The following is a 22437-nucleotide window of genomic DNA, read 5'->3' as shown; positions in this document are numbered from 1 at the left end:
AAGAAGCAGAAGCAGAGACTTGGTGTCAGCCAAAGATGGAGTCCAGGCGACCCTAGGGAAGGTTGCGGTGAACCAGGGCGCGGGAGACACTAGGAAAGCACCGGCGGCTGGGAGGAAGGTATAAGGTGTGTCTTATCCCGCGGAGCGGTAAGTAACTATGCCGCTGTCGGCAGATGCACCGGGTAACAACGATGGCGGGGGAGCTGCGTGTGCTGAGCCCCTCCTCCCTCTCCACCCTAGAGGGGAACACACCTTGCTGCACTGTTTAATCTCAGTACTGTCATTTTACAGGGTAACCTTGACTAAGTTTAATTTTCCGATGTTCCATTTTTTATGCAGATATTTTTGAAAATATGCGTAGTATTTCGATTTATTATTTGAGAAATAGCCTGTAGCTCAGAAACTGACAATCCTCCTGCCTCCGCTTCCCAAAGGCTAGTGGTACAGGTGTCACCGCACCTGTCACTTGCCATTTTGACATTCACCCTATCTGGTACAGAGATCAGCAAACTACTGGCATGTGGGCCGTATTCAGTCTAAAGTGTCTGTCACGTCTATTCAGTGCCTGCAGAGGCCAGAGCTACAGTTGTGAGCTGGGTGCTGGGAATTGAACTCGTCACTGTGGGAGAGCAACTGGTGCTCTTAACTGCTCAGTCGTGTCTCCAGCTCCAGATTTTATTTTTAGTCATGTGTGTATGTGTGGCCAGTGTGGCCTCGTACACACATCTGCAATGCCCATGGAAGTCAGAAGAGAGTATCCATTTCCTGGAACTGGAGACCTTTCGTGAGAGCTGGAGAGCCTGAGGCCCTAATTCTTGTCCTTCCCAATAGTGCCACTTCCTGACCACAAATGGTTTTAACGGTGTTTACACTCACTTGAAATACAATTTATAGCTCCATTGGCAGCATGGCACATCCTCCTGCGTGCTTCCAGGACATTGTCTAATGTTAACTAGCCTGAGTACCTAATGATCCCCCCTAATGGCTCATTTTATCAAAGTGTACTAGTTGGTAGTTCTATTTCCCACTTGTCTATTGAACACAAGTTCTTTGGTTTTTATTCCTGTGGTAAGTTTTCATGTAGCTCATGCTGACCTCAAACTCCCATGGAGTCCTCCTGGGTCCAGCCAAGTGCGGCAACTACAGACATGTCATCATGTCTGAATTAGACACTTCATAATTTTTGTTTCATGCCTGCTATAAACTGCTTAGGAAATAAGGATTGTGAATTGTATTTCTTAGAAACTCATGCGCTGTTTTTCATGTTCAGGCTTCTTTTGTGCTTTCCTGGGGGGCAGGGATGTTTTGTTCGTATGCTGCATATACACTGACTTTTCAGATTATGAAGTTAATCTGCAACTTTCGAAGGTATCTCAGGAGACTCTAGATATATTTTAAAATGGAATTTTTATGTATTTTAGGTCCAAGATGGAAGAGCATAAACAAAGTGCTATCAAAGACGATCTAATATTTAATATCATATCCAGAAAAATTAAACAACTTCCGGAATCAGAAAGGTAAGATCCCTTAGTATTAAAATGTCTCTATAAGAAAGATGTCGCAGGGTTTTAAGCAGGAAAAATTTGATCCCACTAACATTATTGTCTATTCCAGCCAGTTTGGGGAATAGATTTAAGGTAGGCGATTGGCACCAGTGAAAAGAACCAGAATAGTTAAGTTACTCTAGTGAGTAGAGACATCACGGGGGAGCTGAGACGTAAAATATTACTTGGAGATTGCTGCAACTTCCAGTGTGGAAACCACACCAATTCCACCTTTTGCGGCACTTACCGTCTTAGAGCAGAGAACCTAACCTATGTACTGAGCAGTAGTTGAGAACTTGATCAATTTCAGCAACTTGTGCCCCTTACCACTACCCCTACACAGACACCCCCATTTAGTTGTTTCCTGGTGCTGTTTCTTGAGGTAAACAGAAAACCTACACAAGGTAGGGAAAGCCTGAATGACTGTTCTAAGGATCTGAGATGATGACAACAGAAACAAAGGAAGAAACCGGGTTACCAGCGCTCCAACAAATTAAAAAAGGGCAATGGAAATTGAGCTGGTATTGTAAGGTTAAGATTTAGCTTGGAAGTGATAAAAGTTTCATTTCAAAGCCACAGCAAACTACAGATTAGCTGCGAGACGAGAAAAGTGGTTCTTTGCAGGTTTCAGCACCACTGTTTCAAGCATTGGTTCCTACAGTTAAATAGAGATGACTCCCATTTTGTGACTTTTATATATTTGCAAAAGTGTACAAGTTCCCTGTTTCTTTAACCCCTACAAAAAACAGGCTTCTCACATTGGGGCTGTTGCTGTCTAGAATTTCCTGAGCCATTTCTAGAGCTGTGAAAACATCAATTCATTCTCTTCCCATGCAGCCAACTAGGAGAATCTCCACGATAGAATGCAGCTCTTCTTGTCTCTGTAGCAACAAGCCACCTTTATGGAACTAGTGCTCAGTGAATGAAATGGCAGGCATGTGAATGCCAAGTGAGAGGTCAGGAAAGCATCTCACACACGAATGCTCAGTATCATGTCCTAGAAAAGCTTTTAAAATAAAAACAAACTCCAGGCCCTAGGGGAGGCACCTTTAGGGTTACTCTGATGGGTGGAGAAATGAGAAATATCCATCAGGGAGCCACACTGCAGATCACAGCACAAATGCTGGAAAGCAGACTGTGTAACTCAAGAGCTTATTCTAGTTGTGCTGGTGCTTTTAGGTATTTCTCCCCAAAATTAAACATGTTTCTCTACTTATCTCAAATTACCAATAAAATGTTCATCATTGAACTATTATAAACTACCTAGCATAATGTTTCACTTAAATGTTAGTTACCCCAATTTCCTAATCTGGATAATATTATCACTTAAGGAAACAACGTTGAATATGTATCTGTGTGTATAAGCAAGTTCTTTATAGACACAAGGGGTATAAATCAGTAGTAACGCCTTGGAATGTGTTGTATTCTTAAGTATGTGAACTCAAAAGAGCCAGGCATCTCCCACTTCAGAGCTGCTCCCTCCTACATAATTCAGGCAAGACTCGTCATTAAAATCACAAAATGCAGGTAGCATCCTTATACACTGCCCAAATTCAAAAGCCTTTTTAGACTAGAAATGTAGGTGTGAAGCTGTAATTTAATTTTGGTTTTAGACTAGAAATGTAGGTGTGAAGCTGTAATTTAATTTTGGTTTTAGGCCCTGTAAGGGGAAGAGATATCTAATTCTCTCCAGTATGCTAGTAAGTTCTGTAACATATCAAAATTGAAGAACTTAACCAAATTGTGGAAACAGGTTCTTTTTTTCCTTGCCCTCAGGTATCTGCTTCAACATGGATCCACATATGTCGGACTTAATGCTGCCTTCAGTGGCCTGTTAGCAAACAGTCTTTTCCGGCGCATCCTGCATGTGACACAAGCTCGGCTGGCTTCTGGCTTACCAATGGCCTTGATGCCATTTATGACAGCGAGCATGACTTTCACAGGTTTTGTGAGTTTACCTTTGAGTTCAGGTATGCTTTATTTGTTATCCCTCGTTTGCCTTAGTACACCCATCCTAGTACCAAAATATTAATACTGAACAGCTGTAGGCTATAATGCAGTCCTCAGGGAAGGCTGAATCTTGCTGTCTTGTTACACAACTGATTCTGCCAACCAAGCAGAGTATGTGTACAATGGTCATAGTTCCCTGATCTGAAGCAGCTCATTTCCACATTGTATGAAGTTCTCTCAAGGAAAGTATGTTGTGGGAATACAACTGTCATCTCTTGAAGCACTGTGTGTATTTAGCAGAAAAAAAAAGCTTCCTTAAAACTGCCATGTACCCTGAGTATTCCATGTGTGTATGGGATTGTTCTGAATGAAAAAAAAATACCATCATAGGGGCCAAGGAAGGCATTTTTATGTTTTATTTTCTGTTAATACTGATTCAAATTTCTAAGAATCCAGATGGAATCGAGCTATTTTCCTGCTTATCAGTATTTTCCACCCAACGCCTTAACCATGCTAAGCATGTCCTCATACCAGAGCTACAGTGTAACCTTTAAGCATGACTTGCAAGATCTTTTCTGCTGTGTCAATGAAAATAGAATGCAAACCCTCTATTCTTTAAGTCACGTTTGCTTAAACATCCTGAGCATCACTTTGCTAATTCCTCCCCCAGGTGACTTGAACTGTGAGACCTGTGCCATGACCCGGGGCGCACTGGTCGGGTTTGGTATGGGTGGTGTATACCCTATCCTTTTCGCTTTACCTGTGAATGGAGGCCTTGCTGCCAGGTAGGATGGTTTCTACTTTAAAAACTTATTTACATGACCACCTAAGGAACTCAGAACCAAAAATATATTGTCGTGTTGAGTCATTTAGACCAGAGGCAGTGTTTCCCTTCTCAGGAGTTTTAAATCCGTCCTCTGTCATGCTGTACCTCTACAGTTCATACCACTAGTCTTCAGCGTATTCAATCCTTGCTACAAAACAAACCAGTCTGGGTGCTGTAGGTCCAGCATTAGCAGCTGTTCATATAAAATATTCTAAGAGTTCCCACACATGTCCTAAAGGAAAATGCTGTCGCAAACTGCTACCTGTAAGCCTTCCACATCAAAATCACTCGTTATTCTCTGAACTCTTGGAGCTGTCTATTCTGTGCACCTCCAGAGGGGAACTAAAGAGGCTCAAGAAACCAGAATCATTTTTAAGACTGAAGAGAAGGGATTAATGAAAACGACTATGAAACCATTGCTGCCAACAGTGAATATGTGCCAATAAAAAAGGAAGACTCCCATTGTCTTTTAGATACTTTTCCCTTAAGATTACTTTAAGACTTATTAAGACGTACATGTCTAATGATCAATGTGTTTTCTTACAGGTATGAATCAAGCCCTCTGCCACAGAAAGGAAACTTCTTAAATTACTGGATTACAGTTTCTAAGCCTGTCTGTAGAAAGATGGTATTTCCCATTATACTTCAGACTGTGTTTGCAGCATACCTTGGGAGCAAACAATATAATCTCCTCATAAAGGCCCTTCAGCTACCTGAACCTGGATCAGAAATTCATTGACTTGAAGCAAATATGTACAACAAAAATAAAATAATCTGTTTCTTATATTAAAAATACAGACTTGTAATTTTTTACAAGATACAACTCTGACCTGCAAAGAAAGACTGCAGAGCAACACAAGTTAGAACCCAATAAAAACTAGAGACATAGTTTTGAGGTTGGGAATGTAAGTTAGTGGCAGAATGGTTGTTTTGGCATGCAAGAGAACCTAGGTTTAATTCCTAGCTCAAAAAACAAATTTAAAAGAACATAATCTCTCTAGTTTGCCCAATTCTGTTTCTTCACCACTGCCAGTACCACTCCTTTACATTTGGTTTGGTCTACAGCCAAGAGAAATAACAACATAGCAATTATGAACAAAGCCCTCACAAAGCCAAAGGGGAAGGAAAAGGTTGTTTATGGTTTTTGTTTTGACTTATAAATACAGCATGTTACTTATGCCTTATTATTCTCTATTCAGGTTGTTTCCATGAGTACAACTCATCTTACTCAAAGGATCAATCCCAGCCTATGTCTTGGGAGCTACAGGGTTTAGAAAGTCACCTTTTTAAGTTCTTTAGACTCTCAGGCTTGAGCTTTTCTCCCTCATGTATGGTGCGGAGCATGTTAGCCTGTAATTCACTACCTTCCTGAGTAACCTCACTCACAACCAACCGTCCCTATCTTTACTTTCTGAAGTATGCTCGTGAAGTCATTTCCTTAGATCATGTATGTTTCTGGAGTCATCTGTCTTCTTCCCAAGGGCTTTGTAGCTTCCTTGTTGAAACGACTACAATGGCATCATTGAATGTACACTGTCTAATTTCTGTAATGAAAAATACCTATGCTGTTAATATGAGCCACTAGCAATCGTGAGCTGTGGACAGTCTCAGTAATGTACACTAGATCAATACTCCATGAAGCAGCTAGTCACCACGGAAGAGTGTAACCATCTCTAAAACCATACTAAGTATGGTTTTGTTCATAAGTATATCTTAACTATTCCTTCTAGATACTGTGACTTGTTAATTTTGAAATGGCAGCTTTGCATGTGAAATAATAGGCTTCTGTGTAAAGCAAACTACCCAGGCATGCCTAGCAACTGGGAGGAAAAGGCAGGGCCATTGTCCAAATTTGAGAAGAGCTTGACCTACAAACACCGCAACACCTTGTCTCCAATAACGAAACAAGGCTGCTATTAAATTGTAAGTGAAATTTAGCGCAGTTTAAGGAATGCAAGATTTGTTCCTTCAAAGAGCACATGAAATAGTCTTTTTTTTTATAGTATAATAATTATAAGGAAAAAAGTTTACTGTATCTTCCCTTGGGTTAGTCATATGATTTCTCTTGCTTCCCAAGTTTAAATATGCTTAACTTTTAGAACTGCAAAGACAAAATATATTTTGTACACAATTGCCTATTTTTACAAGGAATATTAGCAAAAGTAAAGGCTTTGAGATACAAAACTGTCTACCTACATTCTCTTTTAATGAGTAATTCAATTGATCAAAGTAAAAACACAACCCTTAAATATAATTGCTAAATTAGATTCCTTAGGTATACAGATGGTATAATCAACTAAAGTAACTGAAAATTCAGTGATGCAACCATGTTACTTGGTAAATACAAACTGTTTATTGTGCTTGAAATGGTCCCAGGACTGAACTCCTAACACTCTAACTATACATGTGTTTAAAAGTTTCTATCACAAAAGGATCCTGAACTCTTCCCTCTGCTACATAGTCAAATCCTCTTTTAAACTAGTAGAAATGGGCAACTAAGCAGTAAATGCTTACTCTACTGCTACAAGTCTACGAAAACCCTGTTAAGAAGGCAGAGATATGACAGGAATTGAGCCCTCCCTAGCTCAGACCTCAGAAGAAAATGATTAAGATTTCAGTCCAATTAAAGTTAACAAACCATTAAAAATATTTAGAATTTTACAATCTGCTCTGTCCAGGTACATGGTTTTAAAGAATATTCTTATTTATTGTATGTAAAATATGTGTCTACATATGTGTTTGTATACACATATTAAAATCCAAACTCAGTTAAGAGCCAGAAGGGTCTAGAAATTTGACCCCAGCAGGATAATAAAAATTTATAAACACGTTTGAGCTATAGTAAAATTAATTTTTTACACTGACAAAATTATACAATGCTCCAAATATTTTTGTGACTAGATCTATAAATTAGTTCGTAACATAAAATATTTTCCGTTTCAATCAACATAAATTATATGGAGTATTGTAAAACAGGGTAACTCGTTAAATACTGAACCCATACATACTGATATATAAATTCAAATATATGAAAAATTCTGTCGTGTCCATAATGGAAGGTCTTTTTAATTTCTAATATATAGATGGAGTTGGGAAGAACCCAGGAACACAATAAAAGTATAAAGGTAGGTCTTAAAACTTAGAATCAACATATACAAAGAGGGAGGAAAACACGAATATTACTTATTCAACTTTGAAGAATAATTTATTTGAAAAAACTGACTGCATCTGTGAGCACTTGATCTCTACCTTCAAAATCCCTCAATCATATAACTTTGTATTCTTAAGATACGCATTTCTAGTGAATTCTCCACACCTGACCCAAACCTTCGGCTATAGGAGCATTGGCTTCTTTAAATAGAAGCCTGTAGGAATTCCCTTTACTTTTTGGCTTTACGGACACTGAACACACAGGTGAAGACAAGGAGAGAACCTGAATGGGTCTTGAATATCATGGTTATAGTGTAATAACACTACTTCCCATCAACTCCCTCTTCTATCTGCAATATTTCCCACGTGAGCCAAAAATAAAATGATTTCATCTAAAACAGATGAAAATGTATTAGCATAATTCAACAATAATGAAAAAAATGATTGGGTCTTGAATGGGTTTTTTACTTGTAATATGAAATAAGTCATTATCATCCAAAATATGAAGATCCTTCTTACAGAACACTACAGAAATTTTAACAGAACAGTAGAAACTATGTCATTCATCAGACACCTGAACACATTCAAACAGGATCAAGTACTCAATGTCCAAAACGCCAAACCTGAGATTGCACACAAGCTCATGTTACCCTAAATGGCAATACCACCCACACATTAAAAGAGTCCCTTTTAAAAATACACAATCAAAGCATCTAGTTTAAAACACTACTCTTTAAGTTGAGGACTTTATTCTACTCAGCAAGGTGTCTGTCTTCCAAAGCAGCTTCTCGCATTCCAGAAATACAAACTCATAGTAAGTTTTGTGACCACTGCTGGCCTATTTATGTCACTCTAACCCACTAAATCTAATTCCAGAGTGTATAAAAATTCTTGACTGTATAAAAATCTAATGTTTCTTGATAAAACACTATAATTCTCTTCTCCAATGGTTACAATTATTTTTTAAAAAGTATGCAATAAATTTAGTGTTACTGCCATGAAAGGACAAAAAGATGTAATTCTGTTCCAAAATTAACTTAGTCTCATGGATTTCTATTAAGTCTTTCAAGCATTCCAGAGAATCTTTTCATATCTCCGTTTCTGGAAAGTGTAATCAGTATAGAAGTAATTTGGGAACTTGGAAATGGCATTCATGTTTTGCAGCAGATGCCAAATTTTTGACCGACATGGCTCCCACAATTACTGTTACCATCAGTCCAGTCAGTTAACAGGTTGTAGGAAAAGATTCGTTTTTGCAGATACTGCTAAGCTGTTTAAAGAGAAGAGAAAGAGATTAATTTAGCGAGTATAAAATGCACAGATATTTAAAATATTTTGAATACTTTGTTGGATATATCAGAGGTCTGACTACATTTTTAACAAACATGTACTTTTTAGTTAAGCCTGCTTTAAAAAGGTTAAAACTTAAATTACCATTATAGAAATACTATGCCAATATGTGTTAGTTAATTCATGTATGAATACTGACCTCCAGAGGAAGACAGGGATTAAAAAGCTACATCTTTAGGTCTTCTACCATTTTTACCACACAGGTACAAATCAGAAATCAAACTCGCAATAGTTCCCCAAATACTAATTTGTTCTCAACCATCACATTAAATACAACGGAACCTGAAAATTTCAATCTATTTTATATTGCAGAACTCTCTATCAAAATACTAATTATTCACAACACAATTTCTAAAAATAGTAAGACAACAGTTTTATATTAATCATAATTTTTAATTAACAAGTAGTGAACAGGACACTTTAAGATACTGTTTACTACACAATGAAATTAAACAACTGTTGTAAATTGAGAAACCCAAACATTTACAGAAAAATGTGCTTACACATAAATATAAAATTTATTTAAAGCCCCTGGTCAGTCCTAAATACATGCAGTTACCAAATAAAAACATGACTATGAGTTGATGCAAAAAACAAAAACAAAAAAGACAAAAACCACTGTCGCCCAAACTAGGAAAGAAACAATGAAATGGAACTAGAAAAGATAGTTACTAAAACACGTAGACCCTAACAAAGCAACTCTAAAATCAGGCATTCTAATCTTGCCACTATCAAGAGCTCTAATTCCCCAAGCTGCCATTTATAAAATGGCATTCTACAGTCTGTACTGGAATTTCAAAACAGAAACTGATCTCCCAAACCCACAACTTGAATGCAGGAAAAGCAGATGTTAAGAAAACAGTCCACGGAAATGGTGTAATTCTTAGGAAAACAAGCTTACTGCTTCCAGAATCTTTTGACTAAGATTACAGTCTGTATTACCAAGAATCATTTTCCCTATTTTCATCCACTACTTCCCAATGTCATGCTAAAGATGAATAAATTCTTTGAGCCCATAACTGAAAGATCAACAAACCTGATTTTATTATGACACCATATTTTTGTCATTGGTACTGCACAAAATTATATACAAAGAAATATATACAAAAATGTTCAAGTATTAAATGTCAATTCAAGGCTTCTGTTTCAAAAGCTACATTTAACATATTTCAGAAGGAGCACAAATTAGTCATTTCAAATAATTTTCCAACTACTTTTGGTTTATCTCTATGTGTATATATATATATATAATTCAGTAGGCACTAAAATCCATGCAGCTGCATTGTCGGGGCTTGTTCCTGCCCTTGAAGAAGCAGGTCCATCACTCCAAGTTGTAAGAGATTGGCTACTACCCATTCATGCTCAAGTGCAGTGGATAACTTTACAAAATGTGATATACTGAAAACCAGAGACTAATTTAAGTCTCAAATCATATTATCTAGCAATAAAACAGTTACAGTTAGTTGTGCAAGAACAAGATTCCATTTCCATAAACAAATAACAAAAGAAAACATCTTACGTGTAAGATAACTTACATCTTTGGACTGCTGGAAAATACTTAATCATGAACATTTTAAAAATAAAAGACAGCAGAAGCCCTGATATTACCTCTTCTTCCTTATTTCTTATACTACCTTTTAAAATAAAGCAGGAAATGTGGCCAGCAGCTGGTCCCGTCTCTTCTGCCCCAACAGCTGTATCCACTTTAGCACAAAGAAAAACAAGGATGCTAAATACGTATATCCTTTATCAAACAGTGATGTTTCACAAAGAATTTAATGACTCTTGCACGTTAGGACATGATAACACAGATTTAGACAAGTGGACAATAAACAGTATTTCAAGGGAAGAATACTTTTCCATCTTTGGAAAAAAACAGTATAAATCATATTAAGTGGCAAAAACTATTTAATTTTAAAAAGTGAAAAATTTTAGAAATATGGAAAATAAGATTCTTTGTGAAGCCTCACTTTACATGTTTTCATTCACATTTCATAGCCTTCAATATCTATCTAATCATACACAAATTTAGCCTAAATTTTAATACAACAAAAATAAATGCTTCCAACAATTTCTTCGTACTCAGTGATAGATAATTACTGTGCTGGTCCTCAGACATTTCACTAATCATTCTCCCAGAAATCTGAAGGGTAGGTTAATTTCCAACTTAAGTAATGAAATATTAGGATCTTATATAGATTGTATTTCTGTGTTTTCTACTGTAAATTAGAAGGCATTCTTAAGTATTTTAAGAGATTTGTCATCTCCAGAAAAATACATTTGTGCATGCCTCAAATACTTATGTCAACCTTTGAAATTGCTCTACAATTGGAATTCCAATTTGCACCAGGTACAACTCGGAAGTTCCATTCACTTCACCTGTTTCACTGTCTCCAAACTGTATCTCTATTAGCAGGTTTCAGTGTACAGTTGGAACCGATGTCTTCCAAGGCCATGTCCACACTGGGGACAGAAGAGCTAGGGACACGCAACTCTGAACAAGGGGACACATTTAACAGCTATTTCAACCAGAAGCAACTTTAAGTACATCGTTGACCAGCACAAGTCTGTTTCCAGGGTGGACAGGGCCCAAATGAAGAATCCCCTCCCACCTTTCAATAAAAAAAGAAACAGAAAATATATCTCACACACACACACACACACACACAAATTGAGATGTTGCCCAGTAAAGCAGACTAAGCAGCAGAGCATGAGCGTTACGTGAAGAGATGGATCCTTACCAGGTTGGGAGGCGGGAACGACTGTTCTGTAACCCCTACAACGGAGCCTGGCAGGAAGGAAATCACCTAAAAAAGAAACTGTCAGAGAGATTTAATAGTCACAGGTTATCATTAGGAGTTGGTTACAGTGTCACATTCATGCGTTTTAGCTAAACACTTAAAAGATTTAATATTACTTTTTTTTTCCGCCTCTGAAATGTGTCCGGTGAAGATGTCCCACTAAGGTGTTTGACATGGTGTAAGGGAGCAGAAGGGGGTAACCGCGGGTAAAGAGCAGATTACTTGACCCTACATTTTAAGAGAAGACGACGCCTTCCGAGCGCACGCCGAGCAGAACTCCACCGACACCTTATCCTTGTCCACATGGAGACACACTCCTCCCGCCGCGTCGTCCTCTTCCGGCAGCTCCGGCGGCTGCTTCCCCACCGGCAGGGCGTAGTCGTGGTCACCGGCGGGCGAGTCCCTGAAGAGCGAGGTGGTCAGGCGCAGTCCCACGCCGCTCAGCCGGCTCAGCAGGCGAGCCAGTCCCGTCTCGTTGGCGAGGACGGCCCGTAGGTAGCGACTCTCCTCCTGCAGTGCTTGCACGCGTCTGCCCAGCTCCCGGTTCTCGGCCCGCAGCTCCTGGTTCTCGGCGGCCAGTCCCCGGACTCGACTTTCCAGCCCCATCACGTACTCCTTCTTCTTGAGCCGATTGAGACGGGCCGCGGCCGCCGCCGCCTTCCGGGGACTCTTGGTCGCCGCTTGGTTGTTGTCGTTGGTGGTGGCGCCGCCGGTGCCTCCTCCCGGGGACTTTCTCCGCCTCTTTTCCGCGTTGCCGCGATCGCCACCGGCGCCGCCGCTGCAGCCTCCGATGCCGTTCAGCAGCCTCTGCAGCAGGTCAGAAAAGCGCTGCATCTCCGCGGCCGCGCTCTCGTCGTCGTCGTCTCCCCGCAAGAGGCCGCCGCTCTCCGAGCCTCCGCCGGACGAGGACAGGGGCCCGGGAGAGCTGAGCCCGGGCTCCAGATGCCAATCCGGTTGCCGAGGGTCCAGCAGATCGGCCAGTTCCAGCCCGGAGAGAAAGTCCATGTCCTCCGGCTCTTCTTTGGGGACCATGGCGATCGCGTCCTCCTCGTCCTCCTCCATCTTCCCTGGCGGGGGCGAGGGCGCGAGCGCGCGCACGGCCACGCCGCCGCGGCTCCCCCTCCGGGCCGCCTCCGACTCGTCTCCGTCTCTCTGCGGCAGCAGGCGCTCAGGCGACCCCGACCCCGCCGAGGTCTCCGCCCCCGCGGCCGCCGCGCTCGGGTCCTGCCGGCCGGCGCGGACACTCGATGAGTCGCGGCCCGAGGCAGCCAGCAGCTTGGTCAGGCTGTGCCTCATGGGGCCGGGCGGCAGGCCCGGCTAGGCCGCAGCCCCGCCGACCCCGGGGACCCCCGCGCCGCCGCGCGCACAGCCACGGCGCAGAACGAACCGCAGGCACCGGGAAGGTCCGAGTCGCCTCCCGCGGCCGCCCAACCCCCCGCGCGGGGCGGGGGGACGGCCGTGGAAGCGAGGAGCGGCGACACCCGAGGGGACCCGGCCGCGCCACCCAGACAGCGGCCCAGCCGGAAGTTACCCTCGCTCCCCGCCCCGCCCACCGCAGTGCGCGCCGCCAGCCGTGGTCTCGCGACATTGCGAGTGCTTTCGAGGGGCGGGATTTCGAGCTCCGCGGTGATGTCATAGTAACAGCGGCAAAAACAATGGAACCTGGGTTTACACACGCTCCCTAATCCATGAGTACTACCCAGTACCAAACTCGACAATCCCAACACTTGACCTCTAGACATATTTGTCGTACCTATATATAAAAAAAAAAAAGATTTGAGAACACTTTATTTTTGCTGTTTCTCCCTAAATTGCAAGCAAAACAACACGCGAGGAAAGAGCCACGACTAAAACAAAAGACTAAATGGTGTTACCAACCTCAGAACAACTTACTCACGCACTCATGTAATAGCTCTCTGGGCGACATTCAGAAGTCCTTAGTGTCAGGTAATCTTTCATACTACAACCACAGCTATTATTACTGTTGTTATCATCTTTATCAGCATCATTATTTGTTTTTGCCACAGACTCACAGCATTAGCTGGTTTACTGGGACTGAGTGGCTTGTTTGTTTACTGGTCTGATGTTTTGCTGTTTGTTTTGTGCATGTTTTTTGGTATTGTTTTCTTCATTTGTCAAACTAGCAATTTCTTCTGCTTTTTCAGATACTGGCTTTTTGAGAAGACCAAGTCAGCTGTCTTGAAGAAAACACCGCATTCCCAATCTGTGGTTCTGGCTTGTCTATGCTATTTCTCTAGTTTCCTAAGGGATTTGGGACTTGAAGTGTTTACAAATGCCCTACAGTATAATGAAACCATAGCTCATGTTTGCCAAAGAGAAGCTTGCATTAAAGAAGGAGAAAACACACATACACACGAGAGAGAGAGAGAGAGAGAGAGAGAGAGAGAGAGACAGAGACAGAGACAGAGACAGAGACAGACAGAGAGACAAAGAGAAAGACAGACAGAAATGTTACCTTCTAGGGTTCTTGGTCATGCTTGACTCTGCTAATTAAGAATTAAATGCAGGAAAAAATGGAAACATAGCAAGCAGCAACGGGTAAATTTTATTACAAACAAAGCACACACAGGTATTCTTGGTGGCCTAGGATCTGTCCCCACCCCTCCCATTTTGGGTTGATCAATTTATGGACAGAAAGAGGAGCTGACAGGCCTATAGCTTTGGGCAAACATGTTGCAGACAAGCTGATGGCCTGAGAAAAAGCATGCCAGGCCTTTGTCACAGGTAAGAGCGGTGAGGAAGAAGCCCGAAGTTGGCAGTCTTTATTATTATGTGCCGTTCTTTTTCCTGTCTGTCCACCTGTCAGTTCGGTTCTGCCTACTGGCTCCTTTAAACACACTCCACTTGTTCACATGTAAAGTACTGTCAAGGCAAACTACCTGCGCCTCAGAGGGAGTAAGAAGAGATGGTTTATTCTTGTGCTGAATAGACCGTGGCCCAGGAACATGAGATTGAGGGTGCCCTGGATGACATATTCCAATTTGGAAATAGTTCCAGACAAACAGAAAGGCACAAAGCAAGACATTTTTCAAACACGTTGGTGGTGTTCAACACTGCACAATCAAGTTGTGATCAATCTCTCAAACATGCGGAATCTTTAACATAGAGGTGTGGCTTTTCTTTCCGGAAAACGCAGTTCATAGTGCACATGGTGACTAGAATAAATCTATATCCAAGCTTAAATTACATACCAATAGAGGACCCTGACTGACCCAGAATAGAAGACATACACCTAAACCCATGTTGCTCCGCCACATGAATCTCAACAAAGATGTCAAAAATATGAATTAGAAAAAAATACCCTCTTTTGAAAAAAGTGGTGCTAAGAAAACAGGTTATCAACATGTAAAAGAGCCGGGCAGTGGTGGTACACATCTTTTATCCCAGCACTTGGGAAGAGAGGCAGGCAGATCTCTGTGAGTTCAAGGTCAGCCTGGTCTACAAGAGTTAGTTCCAGGACAGGCCCCAAAGCTACAGAGAAACCCTGTCTCAGAAAACCAAAAATAAAAATTAAAAAAAAGAAAGAAAGAAAGAAAGAAAGAAAGGAAGAAAGAAAAACATGTAAAAGAATGAAACCCTTATTCCTCATGTGTACATAACTCAACTTGAAATGGATCAAAAGTCTTCGGGCAAAGGTGGCGCATGCCTTTAATCCCAGCACTCGGGAGGCAGAGGCAGGCGGATCTCTGTGAGTTCGAGACCAGCCTGGTCTACAGAGCTAGTTCCAGGACAGGCTCCAAAGCCACAGAGAAACCCTGTCTCGAAAAAAACCAAAAAAAAAAAAAAAAAAAAGAGAGAGAAAGGGAAAAAGTCTTAAATTAAAACTTGAAACTCTGGAACCATTAGAGGACGAAGCAGGGGAAACACTCCAAGATACAGGCAAGGCCTTTCTGTGCTGGACCCCAGATGTTCAGGAAATGATTTGATAACAATTAGTAAATGGGATGGCAAGAAATCAGAACATGTCTTCTTAACCAAGGAAGCAGTCTTGTGAAGAGATGCCCTACAGAAACAGGGGAAGTCTGTTAGCTCTGCGTCTGACATAGGATTAACATCTAGAATACATTAAGAACTCATAAAGCTAAATAACAAGAAATAAAACAATTCAATCAATAAACGGGCTAATGAAATAGACAGGAGGTTCTCAAAAAAAGATGTGAAAATGGCCAATAAACCTATAAAACTATGTTCCATCTCAACAGCCATCAGAGAAAAGCAGACTGAAACTGCAGCCGAAAATCCACTTCCTTCTCATCAGAAAGGCGGGCGCTAGAGCAGCACCAAGTGCTGGAAAGAGTGTGAACCATAGGGAACCCATATCTGCTGCTCGTGGGGATGCACTCTGGTCCGTCCATCGCGGAAATCTGTAAAGTAACTCTGCCTTATGGACTAACCATCCCTGTGTCTTCACCAAAGGAAGCCAAGTAAGCCTATCACAGAAATATTTTCACATCTGTGCTCACTGAAGCACAGGTCACAATAGCTAAGTTATAGATCCAATCAGGGTGTGCTGCAGTGTAAGAATGAATAAAAGGTAATATATATAGACAGAATGGATCTTTTCTTCTTTCGTGCGTGCATGAGTGTGTGTGCTGAGACAGAGTTTCTCTATGTAACCTTCCTGGTCATCCTAGAACTTACTTTGTTGTCCAAGGTGTTCCCGAACTCACAGAGATCCACCTGTCTCTGCTTTCTGAGTTCTGGGATTAAAGGTGTGCACCACCAACACCAGGGCAGAATGTAACTTTTGTAAGCCATAAGGAATAACAAAGTTTTGTCTTATAGAGGAATGGGAATGACTAGGGCTAATATATTAAGCAAAGAAAGCTAGTCTCCGGAAGATAAACATTACATGTTTTCTCTCATTTGTTGTTTCTAGATTTTATGTAGACACACAAAATCATAGACATACGTAAACAATTTACATACATACATACATGTGACATAAAGTGAAACTGTCTAGGAGAACAAAAGGGTCCAACAGAAGCAGAGCTCGGGAGATGGGAAATATGCTCAAAGAACACTATATACCTATATGAAAAAAGTTTTTGTAATATATAATTATGAACAGTGGATACATCATGAAAACAAACATATAAAATCTAAGATCTAAGAAAATCTGAAATTCCATGAGAAAAGGTAATACTACCCCAATCATTAAGTTTGAGAGAGAAATGCTAGCTGTTAGGAGACAGTCTTTGGTGTGCAGAATGCCACTGGACTTGCCATATGCTACCGGACATGTGTGAGCGCAGCCGCTTCCAGCTGAATGACCTGACCCAGATCTGTCAGGCCATGCTTAGCGTGCCCCAAAATAGATCCTGCCTGCCTGGTGGGAGAAAGAGAAGTCTGCAGGCTTTAAATAATTTACACCGAAATGAAGCCTACTGGAAGTTAAGCAGACACATGGAAGGGTCTTTCATTTTGTTTTGAATGTTGCTGTCTTTCAAATAAATACATCCACGATGGTGTATGGCTCAGAAATCAAATGACGTGAAAAAAATTGTCCATGTTGAGAAGTGTCATTTCAAATCTTCTGACAACTTCATTCCCTATGCCCCACAACACCACTAACAAGTCCTTTCCCTAGCATTTTTCAACCTTCATTTGTATTTCTAGACATAAATCTTACTCATAGTCTCCTATCCTCTTTTGCCCAGGACCTGAGAAATAGCATATATTATATTGCTTCACCTTTTTACGTACATCCTGAAGATATTGTTGTGTAATAGATAATCAACTATTTCTCCATGGTTGTGCCGAATTACAAAGGGAAATGTTAACTGGGTGTTCTTCAATGCTGCGAGCCATTTCTAATCTTCTGCTATTAGAATGATATAAAAAAATATATAATCTTGTGTTAGCATTCCATAACTACAGCAAATACTGACAGTTGACAAGTGGGAGAAGATTGCTTTGGCTTATTGTTCTGCAGTTTTAGCCCATGATTAATTAGCTCCCTTGCTTTGGGGCCTGGGAGGGCATCATGTCTGGAGCAGAGTAGAACAAGACCGCCCACCTCAAGGTCAGAGAGCATAGAAAGAAGAAAGGATCCAAGTCTCTCAGTCCTCTTCAGCAGCAAGTGACCTAAATCCCTTCCAGTAAGCCCCAACTCTTAACACTTCCCAGTGATGTTCCCTCCAGGACCATTAGCAGGTGGGCATGTGGACACTTAGGATCCAAACTGTGTCAAACCTTTAACATGAACGAGAAAATTATTGTAGATGAGTACAGAGAAGAATGGATCAGAACACGGATGAGAACAACTTGGCAGCTAGCAAAGGCCAGCGTCCCCTTGTGGACCTGGGGAGTTGGGGCTTGCGGGATATTATAGTTCATTAGATGTGTAGTGAATGACAGGGCTGACATGGTCCAAGGGGATGTTTTTCTTCATATGTTTTCCGAGTGGAAAGGGCTTGGTTCTTGGTATCTTTTTTTTCCCAAGTGATACACACATCAGGTACTGGAACTCACCTCACCTGTGCAGACCAGGCCACACACATCAGGTGCTGGAGGTCCCCTGTGCAGCCTGGGTCACGCGCGTCAGGCACTTGAAACTCCCCTGTACAGTCTGGGCCATTAGGCTTGACAGGTTTTTAGCATTTAGAAGATAACATCGATTTGTTCTTAGGAGGACGGAAAATAATTGCAAAAGCCTATTCTTAGCCCGTGTTCCACATTCTGAGCAATGTTTCCAAGACTCATGATTGAACTTCTTTAAAAAGTATTCCCTAGGGCCAGGAGAGATGGCTCAGCAGTTAGGAACTAGGTGTTCTTCCAGAGGACTCAAGTTCAATTCCCAGCACCTGCATGGCAACTCACAACTATCTGCAACTCTAAGATCTGTACACCCCCCACACAGGTGTACATGCAGGCAAAACACCAATGCACATAAAATAAAGTTTTTTTAAAAGAGAGAGAGAAGAAATGAAAAAAGCACCCACTCCCCACCTGACATGGACTTGGGAACTAAGTAGATATAGCAACGCAGACACCTAGTGACCCATTAAACACTCATGCCCCTTCCTTCTCGTTCTCCCCATCTCACAGCAGAGATTGACCGCTTTCCCATCACAGTGGTGGAGCCTGGTTCGTCTGAATCATCCATGGCAACCAACCTGCCCTCTGAAAACACTAGGCTGAAGTATTTCCAGAGGGCTGAGTTTGGGACAATGGATGCTGGAAGAGACACCATCTGGCTGGGTAGCCTAGGTTTTAGGGACAGAAGTCCAAGTTACAGTCCTCTTTCCTGGTGGCCTAACAGGCAAGGTTTCAAAGTTCTGCTCAGTCTCATAGTGGGGAGGGAAGTCAATTCATAATTTGTAAATTTATCTGGTCAGTGCCCAGACCCAGCCAGCCACAGCTACTCCATAGGTGTCTTGGTAGAAGTAGGACTTGATAGAATCACAGGCGCGGGTGCCAGGGCTCCTTTCAAGTTTTTAAATCATTTTTTTAAAACTTCAATAGAACAGCGCTCTGGAGATCTAGGTTTTCCACCCATCCCTTACTAGGAACTAGCCTGAATTCATTTTCACTCCCCGAAGCAGGCACAGTGCTCTGAAAACATGGCATCCATCTGTCCATCAATGTTTCTCTTTGCAAATTCTCATCCATCTTTCGGACTAGACTCTTTCCGTCAGGGCACACCAAAGGCTTACTAGTTTGTGCTCTTCCAGAGGTCACGCGTAGTTCTGCAATGCGGCAGACACAGCATTTAGTTTTAGGGTCTCCACTCTGCTGCCATTCATTTTAGGGTTACTGACGGTGAGTGTGAAGATTCAGTCTGCTTTAGAAGAGTTATGTTGTTGTTTTGCTTTTAAATTTTTCCCTCTCAAGGTAATAGCTTAGAATAAGCCAACTGACATGTTGCCGGTTTGGTCCGATGACACAATTGGAATTGGAATCTACATGTTCCAATGATAACTATTACTTTATAGAGGAGAACATTCTATCCTGGATGCTCGTTCTTGAATGGTCAGAAGTTAAATACAAAGTGTCGAGCATGCAAGAAATACCACCACCCCCACCCCCACCCCCGTGTGCGTGTGCATGCTCGCATGTGCGTGCCGTGTGTTTCAAGGGTAGTTTTATATACTAGGAAGAAGCATATGAATTTTAGAGTCTGAAAACAGACTTGTTTACTTAATTGGCAATGCCCTGCACAAAAATAGAAGTGTGACATCCTTCGTTAAAACATTAATTGCGGGGGCTGGAGAGATGGCTCAGTGGTTAAGAGCACTGACTGCTCTTCCAAAGGACTTGGGTTCAATTCCCAGCACCCACATGGCAGCTCACAACTGTCTGAAAATGCAGTTCCACGAAATCTGACACTTTCACACCAACACACATAAAATAAAATAAACCATTAAAAATTAAAAAAAAACATTAATTGCTTGACAGTGACCATAAAGGATTAAAGCAAGTCAGGGAATTCCATGGCAACCTCGCCAAGAGCCTTCAGTTTAGATCTCATTTCTGCTTCTCCAGAGCATCGTGACTTTAGACAAACTACCTTCTTAAGAGGCTCACTGTTTCATTCACAGAACAGGGACAACACATCCTCTCGTGAGTTGTCACAGGGTGGAATGAAAAGTGTTTGACACACTGAGGGATGGAGAGAGGACTTGAGCAATGGTTGCTCTTGCTAAGGACCCTGGTTCAGTTCCCAGCACCCACATGGTGGCTCACAACCATTCATGACTCCAGCTGCAGAGAATCGGGTGCTGCCTTCTAACCCCCTTGAACAAAGGCATGCAAAGAACTCGCACACACACACACACATGCAAAGTACTCACACTCACACATGCAAAGCACTCACACACACACATGCAGACCAAGCACTCACACACACACACGCAGACAAAGCACTCGCGCACACACAGGCAGACAAAGCACTCGCGCACAAACAGGCAGACAAAGCACTCACACACACACATGCAGACAAAGCACTCACGCAACACATGCAGAGAAAGCACTCGCACACACACATGCAGACAAAGCACTCGCGCAACACATGCAGAGAAAGCACTTGCGCACACATGCAGACAAAGCACTTGCGCACACATGCAAAGCACTCACACACACGCAAAGCACTTGTGCACACATGCAGACAAAGCACTTGCACACACATGCAGACAAAGCACTCGCGCACACATGCAGACAAAACACTTGCGCACACATGCAGACAAAGCACTTGCGCACACATGCAAAGCACTTGCACACACACATGCAGAGAAAGCACTCGCACACACATGCAGACAAAACACTTGCGCACACATGCAGACAAAGCACTTGCGCACACATGCAAAGCACTCACACACACGCAGACAAAGCACTTCTGCACACATGCAGACAAAGCACTTGCACACACATGCAAAGCACTCACACACACACAGACAAAGCAGTCATGCGCACACATGCAGACAAAGCACTCGCACACACACTTGCAGATAAAGCACTCACACAAATAGTATAAACACATCTGTAAATAAAATTGATATACAACAATCACACTTTCTCATTCTTCTTTCTTCATTTACAGGGTGACATTGTTTACATGGGTGGGCTAAGTTTCTCTGTCTCTGGGAAGGAAGGAAGGAAGGAAGGAAGGAAGGAAGGAAGGAAGGAAGGAAGGAAGGGATAGTAACAAGCAAAAAGAATGCCTGCAAGTAATAGTTTTTTAGTAAATAAAACTTGCTATAAAACTATTGGTGTTCTTTGCAGCAAATGACTGAGAAAAATTACTATACTATAGTCTACCTTACAGGTATTCATAATTTCATATATAAAATGATTAAGAATGGGGGAAATGGGAAATAAATTATATTTTGGTAATTAACTTGAAGACTTTACTTCTTTAAGAACATTAAGAAGTCTATATTTAACTGCCATGTTAAATAGCTATTTCTACAAAAATTATTCCTACAAAATTCCTAAGTATGTATATATGTACATATATATGTACATTCAGCTTAGACTTCTGAAATGCAAATTCAATTATAGAAATGTATTGACAGAAAACAGTATATAAGTTACTGGAAAAACAAACACAGTCTGCTATGACTGGTTCCCTAAATTGAGGTGCTTTTGCCTATTAGCATACTGAAAAATAGAAAAAGAAACCATTGAGAGTCTCAGTACAGCACATCTAAATCCTATCTGTGACTCAGGAGAAAAACCAAGAAAGTGGGAGTAAGCTAAACTTGCAGGAAATGTTAAAATTAATGACTCGGTGAACTTGAATCTCAATGCTCAATAGAATGAGTGTAACAGAGCTGGCTTTTATATTTTGGTAAGCCAGTGAGCGGTCAAACTTTTGGTTTGCCTAGCTAATACAAAATCAGATCAAATCAGACTCTTTTCATTGTGAATCGGGCTAACGTCTGTTTATGATCTTAGCTACAGTGCTACAGTAGGCCTAACTCTCTGCAACGGTCAATGGGGCTACGTTTTCCTTTTTTTCACAATAGCACATTCATTTCGGGATCCTTGAAATCATAAATCTTAAGCAATAGGAAGACATCTGAGGTTGAAGATGAGTAAGTTGTGAGGTAGAAGAAACAGATAATCTTAAGAAAACTTTGGGGCTGGAGAAATGGCTCAGAGGTTAAGAGCACTGACTGTTCTTCTGAAGGTCCTGAGATCAATTCCCAGCACAAGGTGGCTCACAACCTTCTGTAATGAGATCTGATGCCCTCTTTTGGCCTGCAGGTGTACATGCAGACAGAATACTATATACATAATAAATAATAAAGAAAACAAACAAAAAGAGAAAATTTCAAAGGCACAGTGGGGA

At 41.6% G+C, this 22437-nt stretch overlaps 2 protein-coding genes across 5 annotated transcripts; one reads left to right on the top strand and one right to left on the bottom strand.

Moving 5' to 3' along the window:
* Window positions 1-5114, top strand: Tmem126a (transmembrane protein 126A). 2 transcript variants are annotated; one of them, XM_005357586.3, is made up of 5 exons: window positions 1-147; window positions 1422-1517; window positions 3321-3514; window positions 4165-4279; window positions 4867-5114. In XM_005357586.3, exons 2-5 carry the CDS (start codon window positions 1429-1431, stop codon window positions 5057-5059), a joined length of 591 nt encoding a protein of 196 aa, XP_005357643.1. In that variant the 5' UTR covers window positions 1-147; window positions 1422-1428; the 3' UTR covers window positions 5060-5114. The 2 variants fall into 2 exon arrangements, with proteins under 2 accessions (XP_005357643.1, XP_005357644.1); XM_005357587.2 differs by having other exon boundaries at window positions 21-125.
* A 2807-nt stretch (window positions 5115-7921) lies between these two features.
* Window positions 7922-13149, bottom strand: Crebzf (CREB/ATF bZIP transcription factor). Of its 3 annotated transcripts, XM_005357585.2 has the most exons (3): window positions 11562-13149; window positions 10455-10523; window positions 7922-8740 (listed from the first exon to the last, which is right to left on the bottom strand). In XM_005357585.2, exon 1 carries the CDS (start codon window positions 12915-12917, stop codon window positions 11850-11852), a length of 1068 nt encoding a protein of 355 aa, XP_005357642.1. In that variant the 5' UTR covers window positions 12918-13149; the 3' UTR covers window positions 7922-8740; window positions 10455-10523; window positions 11562-11849. The 3 variants fall into 3 exon arrangements, with proteins under 3 accessions (XP_005357642.1, XP_026640162.1, XP_005357641.1); XM_026784361.1 differs by having other exon boundaries at window positions 10455-13149; XM_005357584.3 differs by lacking the exon at window positions 7922-8740 and having other exon boundaries at window positions 9193-10523.
* Between the last annotated feature and the right edge of the window lie 9288 nt (window positions 13150-22437).

Source organism: Microtus ochrogaster, chromosome 22 (assembly GCF_000317375.1).
Source record: "Microtus ochrogaster isolate Prairie Vole_2 chromosome 22, MicOch1.0, whole genome shotgun sequence".
NCBI lineage: Eukaryota > Metazoa > Chordata > Mammalia > Rodentia > Cricetidae > Microtus > Microtus ochrogaster.
This window is presented reverse-complemented; position numbering and strand designations above follow the sequence as displayed.